The 8,534-nt window shown below is 42.4% G+C and overlaps 1 protein-coding gene across 1 annotated transcript; it reads right to left on the bottom strand.

The window, feature by feature from the left end:
• Positions 1 to 21: 21 nt before the first annotated feature.
• On the bottom strand, positions 22 to 8,028 carry sigirr (single immunoglobulin and toll-interleukin 1 receptor (TIR) domain). The gene is made up of 10 exons (XM_084556037.1): positions 7,803 to 8,028; positions 5,762 to 6,022; positions 5,274 to 5,481; positions 5,063 to 5,190; positions 4,756 to 4,896; positions 4,514 to 4,657; positions 4,215 to 4,317; positions 3,690 to 3,840; positions 2,079 to 2,256; positions 22 to 933 (listed from the first exon to the last, which is right to left on the bottom strand). The coding sequence occupies exons 1-10, from the start codon at positions 7,870 to 7,872 to the stop codon at positions 761 to 763; spliced, it is 1,557 nt and encodes a 518-aa protein (XP_084412163.1). The 5' UTR covers positions 7,873 to 8,028; the 3' UTR covers positions 22 to 760.
• Between the last annotated feature and the right edge of the window lie 506 nt (positions 8,029 to 8,534).

The raw sequence follows: 8,534 nt of genomic DNA, 5'->3' as shown, positions 1-8,534 counted from the left end.
TGCTGCAGTATTTGCCGCTGTGAAAGTCTGACACTAACATGGGGAAATGGCGGCCACTCCTTGTTTACATATTTGCTCCTGCTCAGACAGGAACAATACCACACCTACCCTGCTGCGCCCTGCTGGCAATCATTACTCCATTAGGACAGAGATCACCAGCCTCTTCAAAGAGAAATAGCCAGGTATTTTTATTAGGGTGACGGCCATGTTGTTGATTTGCATCAAACACAAAGCTTCTGCCTGTACAGACAGAACGGTGAGACCTTCTGTCACATGACCTCCTGCTTTAGTTTGACACATTTTTCTAGTTTCAGGTCTGACGTGTGACGAGTGTCAGCTGCACTTTATATGTCTTTCTGTTCCGTTTCTGTTCTGTGTGTTGTCAACTATCAAATGAAGACAAACTGCTTATGAAGCAAATTCCTTAGCTCATCTTATCTATCATCAGTCTGCCCTCTGCTGGAGACCAAAAGAAAGCCCTTGTCTGTGAAGTGGAAGTGGAATACAAAATGTACAGTATAAATACACACTTCTATTTCAGATGATTTCATTCAAAATACTTTATCCAACAGCAACAAATGAAAAAACACAAGAATCAGTCGGTGGAAAGAGAAAATGGCACACTTTGATTTCAATAACACAGAAAAACACACTGTACAGAAAAAGAAATATTCAGCTACATGACTAAGATGAATAGAAAAAATGCCACTGTGATCTCAGTGCACCAGTTCAAAGATCAGCTCATTGGGAGGAGTGTGGCTCAAATGTCCTCCTCAGTGACCAGACAGTAGAAGTCAGAGCGGGCTCCATAGTTGCGTGATCCCAGGTCCGACACGTCGATGTCAGAGGGTTTTGGATCTGCAGCTGCGATGGGTTCAGCAGGAAGGACTGGAGCTCTGCAGACCATAGCCTTGTACACAGGGAGGCGAAGCCCTGCAGCAGAGAAAGAAAATCTGATTTATCACGCATCTTGTGTCGCATCGATCGAGCTGCACGATTATTTTTCTGTGACGAAAGTCTCATCAGCTCTGAATTTCAGTCTGGGGGACATTCACAGTTTTTGTGCCGACAAGGAAGAGACAACTGAAGCTTACAATACAGCGACAAGATGCTGCTCTGTGGTTTTGGGAAATACACGTTTTTGCCTTCTTGCTCAAAGTTAGATGAGAATATTGTTGGTAACGGGTGCATGAAATGTCAAGATACAGTTGACAGCTGGTTAGTTTAGTTTAACATAAAGACTTTGGTAAAAATTGGTAAATAATTGGTAAAAAAAAAAAAAAAAAAAAGCACATCTAATGCTCATCACAAGCAAAGCATAAACATACAGGTGTTTCTGAGGGGGACCATGTGACAGGCGATCGATATGAGGCAACTAGGTACAATCTGTACTTGTTAATGAGTAGAATTTAAAGGTGGTTTATTACCCTCAGACAGAGCCAGCTTTATGCCCTTAGCTAAACTAAACTAATCTAAGCTATCAATCTCCTGGCGGCACCTCTATGAGGGCGGATTAAATCTACTCATCTCACTTCCTGCAAATAAACAAATTAGTGATTAACCAAAACGTCAAAGTTCAACTACAACATGAAAGTGTTTGCCTCTGTTGTCTATTTAGTAGTTTATGATGAAAAATATCAAGAAGCCGTTAAAGCAAATACTGTATGTACAAGGCCGTTGTGATATTGTGAGCTGAGAAGTTAAAGATTAACTCCAGCTTAGTGTTTGTTCAAACTAGTCACAAACTAGGTCAAGTGCAGAAGGTCCAGCTGCACCGTTTGTTAAATTAGGCTCTGATGTTTCATGTTTTAATTCTCATGTGACCAATAGATACGAAAAATAGTCTACAAAGATTTAAATCAGAGCTGAATAAGACGGAGGTTAAACATGTTCATGTATTCAAGTTAAATATTTAAATAGAATCAGTTACATCTCACAGTCATTTGTAGAAGATATTACGGTTTTAACGTGTGTTCATTTTATTGACTTATGTAAAAGTTTGGAAAAAAGAGTAAACCTGACACCAATACTTCTCCCTCAACGACTGTGACTGCTTGTTCAGCATCTGCTGTTCTTACCCAAGTCTCCAGCAGGGTCGGTGTCTGAGCGGCAGTCCAGGTAGTCCGGGTCAAGGGTCAGCATGGGGTCCTTGTCATCCTGCAGCACAGTCTGAGGGTCGCCTGCAGACTCACTGTGGAAGATGACTCTGCGAGGCATCGCTAAAGCTAGCTCCTTCCAGAAAACTGACGCAGGAGTCTGTGAAAGCAAATACAGCTAATTAAAAGAAGAAGCTTAGGTGTAAGTTCAATATGAAAGAGCTGTTCCCTCACGTCATGTTCAGTTTCTCTATAAGATGAATAGGGGTAATTCATACTGCTCCACTTCTGCTTTCCCACAATGTCATAATTACTTCATCCTCAGTTTTAACATCGCTACTCTTGTCCAGTGATTTGCACACAATGTAATTCTTCCTTTCACACTGTCCACTCTGCTACCTTTCTCTTTTCCCAGCTCAGACTCATCCTGGTTCTCAACCAAAGTCTCCATCAATCTATCTGCGCCTCCATCACCACCACCACCAACATCTAGACGCCGCAGGTTGTGAAACTTCGTCTGTAATGTTGCTTCTCCCCAGTACAACCACCAACATATTTAATCTCCTTAGATTTTGTTACCTCATTAAATTATCTCATTAAAAGATCTCTCCCTTTTAATATAAATCTTAGGGTGAGGTTCAACCAGTCATCAGGCATTCACAACTCTCTCTTTGTTTTCAGTTTAACCATTCAGACTCTGTCTCGGTCTCAGTCAGCATATCATGTCATTGCTGTCAAACTTGTTCTCCTCTGCTGCTCTCAGCTGTGATTTAAGGCTGTAAGTGCTGCAACCCTCCTCCAACCCGTTCACATCCAGTCGTCACAGCCAGAGCCCAGATCGAGCTCATTGGAGTCTACTCTTCATCTCATCCATCGTGTTTTGCTCACTATTATATAAAATCTTTCCTCTTCACTTGGAAGGAGGCCACTCAGGATTGAAATGCTGTTACAGTCAAAGTAAAGAGGACTGTTTGAACTTTACTTTCATGTACCATAAAGTATTAGATTTTCTTTTTAATAATAAAATAATAAAACTGCCATATTGGGCCAACTTCAAAAACTGAAATCTCTCATTTCAGTCATTGACCGTCTCTAACCATATATTATATATAATTATTACATTGAAATATAATTCTACAAAGACAAATAATTGTATAATCTATAGTAGCATATTTTGTGATTGCCAGTTCAAGGCTTACTGAGCATTTTGTCCGATTCATTTTTTTTAAAGACCCACTCTTGAAATCTGTCGGATATCTGTTTGTTCTCTTTTGTCTGAGCTCTGCTGACTGGTTTTAACACTTTTCTCTGTTTGAGAAATGTTATTAACATGCACCAATCACAATTTAGCATCATTTGAATTCTTAAGACAGTCAATCAAATCTGACAGTCACACCCACACATTAAGGCAATCCAATTCCACACCACAACAGATATATTGTTAAATTAATACCTTTCTGACAGGGTATTTGTAAGGGTCAAATTTATGGCTGAGCTGTTGTATGCACTGACTGAAACAAAATGAACCATATCAAGTGAAACACAATGCTGTTTAAAGTCACTTGAATCTACAGGTATTCTGATGGATCTTACCACAGAGTTTTGTCTCCAGGTGAGTAAGGTGAGGCTGTGCTGGTGCTCAGTGAGCTGCTGCTTGATCTCCGCTGTCATGCGTTTGGATTGACCCTCCAGCATGATGAGGATGGGTCTCGGACATAACTCCAGCAAGTGCAGAAGGCCCTGTCTGCAAACGCACACAGCTACAATGTGTGAAGATCAGGCAGAGACTCTACAGTACAAACAAACCTAATAAAAAAATCAAATTGGCTTTATTTGACATGTAAATTATATATGTAAACACATACAAGAATTTAGTTCTCTGCATTTAACCCATCCAGGCAACTACACTTGGAACAGTGTGCCTCCATGTCAGGCGCTTTACCTGCTGGCTCAAGATAAAGGCCAAAGCTCACTAGTGAGCAACAGTGACCCCTAGTGGCACATTTCCATAATGACACGATCACTGTTTACTCGCTCTTATTTTGCATATAAAGTTCAGTTTAAACAGCTTTGTTTCTACACTGTCTTCTAAATTTAGTTTTTCTGTGTGAGTCTGACCTGAAGTTACTGGAGCACCAGTCCTGTTCAAGGTAAGCATGAGAGAGCAACACGATGAGACGACGAGAGCGACTAATGTTCATTAAGAGCTCGGCAGAAGGCTCTGGAATCACAAAATATTGTTGACGCATTATTATGATTAAAAGAATAATTTATTAAACAGTAACTTTTTGCTCCTGTAGATAACAGCAGAAATAGTCACAAATACAAAATAAATGAAAGATGCAAGACAGGAAAGTGATTCATGAAAGTTTATGCTTAGCACTAAATCAGACTGAAGTGCAAGACTGTGATCTTACCGGCGCCTGGAAGGATATCATTGTCATTGAGGTGCACCTTGTACCCGTTTTTATTTTCCAGGTGAGGTTTGAGAATGAAGTTGACAAACTTCCTGTCGTAGTCATTGTTTACAAAGGAGATATAGGCATCATATAGCTTCCCATCTGTGAATGCAGAGAAGCAAAACAACACACAGGTGGGGTCAACACTTTAGTCTGTACAGCAGCGTTGCAGCCCTGTGTCAGTTCAGCATGAGTCTCACCATTGTGTTCATAGTCTCCGTAAGAGTTCTTGTACCAGAGTTTGATGTTCAGGTGACACTTGGAGTACACAAGAGCAGATATACCCAAGAGGAGAAGGAGGATGATGGCTGCAATAACAGCAGCTGTGTGGTTGGGGCTGTCTGAACACATACGGCAAAACGCAAAAAATAAATAAGCATAAAAAATAAAGCAACATTTCAACTGAGGATCTTGATCTTGATGAAGAAATCAAAAATATTTCAAGACTATGACACACGACAAAGTAAAGATCATTAAAGACCCATCATGTATACCAACTTGTCTTACTTGAATTCTGCAGGCTGAAGTCAGAGGAAATGTTCCTCACTGTGCAGCTGTAGAGCCCAAAATCTTCTGTCTCTCTGATGGTGATCACTAACAGACTGTTCACCATCAGCTGGCCTGCACCAGGAGACCTGAGGACAAACTCGATCTCACCATCTCGTCGAAACACTAATGCAGGTAAGCATAATAACTGAGAGCGGATACGTTAAATTACCATGAAGATGCGTTCAGCGAGTAAAGTGTGTGGTTGGTGAGGGGCTGTCCGGCTTTACTCCACTGCAGCGTGGTGTCACATTGCTCCTCCGACGGGTCCCAGCGGAGGAGAGCAGTGCAGTTCAGTTTCACACTGGATCCCACGTTCCCCCAGAGTTTGGTCGGACCCTCATTCGGTTTAAATTCTGGCGCTTCAGAGCACTGAGACTCTGTGTGAAGACATACCACCGTTATCAGTGTTCACTGCAAGGACACCACACAATAGAGGCCTTCATGTGCACTGCCAAGTAGTGCCTGAGACTGCTACCTAGAAGGCATGCTGAAACAAAATGCCTCCTTGCAGGTGTATCTGTTCAGCTAACTCCTTCAACCCCCCCCACACAAACTTTGCTGCAGGGAAAAAAATAACAGCTTCCTGGGAAGGACACACAATTACAGTATCAGGTTTGAGGTGACATCATTACACTTACACACGGAAACATTACTTACTTTTCACTATGAGATGCACAGTGAACGAGGCAGTGGCGTTGCCCTGCTGCATACAGGTGTAATTCCCGTTGTCGCCCAAGCTGAGGCTGGAAAACTCCAGGTAGCTCTCCCCTTGTGGATTGTGGAGCTGCTGACAGTCCTTCTGCCACGTCAGCTGGATTTGGGGGGAGCTCTGGAGCTCCAGGGGGCACTGCACTTGAAGATGCTGCCCCACGAAAGACACTTGCTCCTTAAACCTGCTCTCATCCACACATGTCTGACCTGCAATAAATAGACAGCAGGGTTACACAGCATTCATTCTGGATGCAACAGTCCAACATTTCTCTCCTGATTCTGATCCTCATTCATCCTCTAACTCTAGGTACTTGCAGTGAGATGTGCATATTATAAATGAGAAAAACGATAACTGATTGTTAACAGACAGTCATGTGAGTTTCAGGTGGGAGTACATAAAAAAACAAAATCTAAACTCCCTGACAGTCATTAAGAACTGGAAGAGCTACTTGGACGAGTGGTGAAACGTCTTGAAGAAAACTCAACATGTCCAGGAACAAAAACTGAATTAATGGCCCAGTGTGATTGCGCGAAAGAAATTCATTCATTCATTCATCTTCTGTAACCGCTTGTCCTGTGAAGGATCGGGCGAGAGGCGGGGTACACCCTGGAAAGGTCGCCAGTCTATCGCAGGGATAACACAGAGACAGACAACCATTCACACTCACACGCACACCTACGGCCAATTTTGAATCACCAGCTAACCTAACAAGCATGTCTTTGCACGGGGGGAGGAAGCCGGAGTAACCGTAGCATGAAAGAAATTAATTCATAAAATAATGTAGTTCATTTGGGCGGCACAGTGGAGAGGTGGTTAGCACTGATGCCTCACAGCGAGAAGGTCCCGGGTTCGAATCCATGGGCCGACTGGGCTTTTCTGTGTGGAGTTTGCATGTTCTCCCTGTGTCTGCGTGGTTCTCTCCGGGTACTCCGACTTCCTCCCACTGTCCAAAGACATGCCAGCTAGGTTAGCTGGTGATTCTAAATTGGCCGTAGGTGTGCATGTGAGTGGTTGTCTGTCTCTCTGTGTTGGCCCTGCGATAGACTGGCGACCTGTCCAGGGTGGACCCCCGCCTCTCGCCCGATGACAGCTGGGATGGGCTCCAGCAGACCCCCGCGAGCCTTAACAGGAATAAGCGGGTGCAGAAGATGAATGAATGAATGTTGTTAATTTTAATGTGGCCCAACCCTGTACCATGTAAGTGGTGTGATCAAGTCTACACTGGCTTTACTTCCTACTGAGGAAACACTTTGCATACAGTCTGTGTATGCAAAGGGTTTGTGCACACTCTCTGGAGCTACACAAGTCTGTGTTCAGCTTTAGCTTCTGGAAAAGAGAGCGTGTTTAATGGTGCATGAACGTGAAAGTTGTTTACTCTTTGGCCTTGTCAGCTTCTCAGCAAACTGGTGCTCAGCTGACATATGAAAAAACAAAACAAAACATAGTTGTTGAGGACATAATCAAAGCAGACAACAGCGCCCTAATACATCTATGACATTTCACTGATATTCTGTCAGGGAACAATTAAAAACTAACACACTAACTAATGACAGGTTCGCCATTTAATCCTGACCTGTTCTACAAGAAACAGGGCGCATGCGCTCCTCGTGACTGTGGCCAAAACCAGTTCGGACAAAAGCAAATTCCCTCTTGGAGTTTCATTTTAATTAATTGTTTTTTCAACAGTTCCTCAAACAGGAACATCCGGGTCCGAAGTCCGGGTCTGGTCCTGTTGCTGGGCAACAGCATGTGACTGCGTGACAGATACTGTGACCCCGCACACACTGCCCACATGTGCAATGACCCGGTGTTTACCCATACAGCATCCCGCAGTTCTGAATGTCTGACAATTGTTATTTCATAAGAAAATAGGTCTAAATGCCTCAAACATGTTGTATGTACTTGTCCCCAAAAAGTTTTACGCTGTCCCGTGTGAGTAAATTAAAGTAAATAAAGTTTTTTTTTAACATATACATATATCCTTACCGACTGCGACTGAAGTCGTGTCCCACAAACCGGAGCACATCAAAATGAAAGAAAATAAAATCACAGCCATGAGCCGCAGCTTCCCTCTTCCTCCGCCCTCAGGTGAGAAATGAGTCGAGTCAACACGTCCTGTTTATCTACATCACTAACTATAAGACCACGTATATTAGTTTAATATAGTTTTAGTTACACACAGAGCCGTAGAGGTGAGTAAGCAGACGTCAGACTTCTGGTTGAGCCAGTAACTGCACCTGGAGAAACCTGAATCCCTGCCATTGGCTGCCCGTGGTCACGTGAGGCTCGCACCGGCTTTTTTTTTTTTTTTTTTTTTTTTTTTTTACCTGCAGTGAAATTTACTGGACGAGATTATTTACTGCTGTATAAGACAGGTCAACTCACATGTAGGTCAAGAAAATGAGGTCGTTTCAGATAATGTTTTCCTATTTTACACCAAGGTTTAAAGAAAAAAAATAAAACTGAAGCTAGGGTTCTTCTAACAGATGCCAAAATTTAATAAATAGCTGCTCAAAAGTCAGATTGTTTCCAAAAGCTCCAGATTCCAATAAAATGAACGTATTACTACAACTACCACTATTACTTTTAGAATTAATAAAACAATAAATTCATTGCGCACAGCATTATCAATCAGCTTTCATCATAAGAACTTTATGTTGCACACCATTGTGTCTTTGTTAACAACGATGCTAGAAATACTAGTCGTCTTTTGATAAC

Source organism: Chelon labrosus (genome assembly GCF_963514085.1).
Source record: "Chelon labrosus genome assembly, chromosome: 11".
In the NCBI taxonomy this organism is placed as follows: domain Eukaryota; kingdom Metazoa; phylum Chordata; class Actinopteri; order Mugiliformes; family Mugilidae; genus Chelon; species Chelon labrosus.
This window is presented reverse-complemented; position numbering and strand designations above follow the sequence as displayed.

Coding starts and splice junctions, on each gene's coding strand:
- sigirr (XM_084556037.1), bottom strand. CDS start 7,872: ATGGCTGTGATTTTATTTTCTTTCATTTTGATGTGCTCCGGTTTGTGG. Junction 5,191..5,273: donor TCGCTGAACGCATCTTCATG/GTAATTTAACGT, acceptor GTTTGTCCTCAG/GTCTCCTGGTGCAGGCCAGC. Junction 2,257..3,689: donor CCTGGAGACAAAACTCTGTG/GTAAGATCCATC, acceptor TTGCTTTCACAG/ACTCCTGCGTCAGTTTTCTG.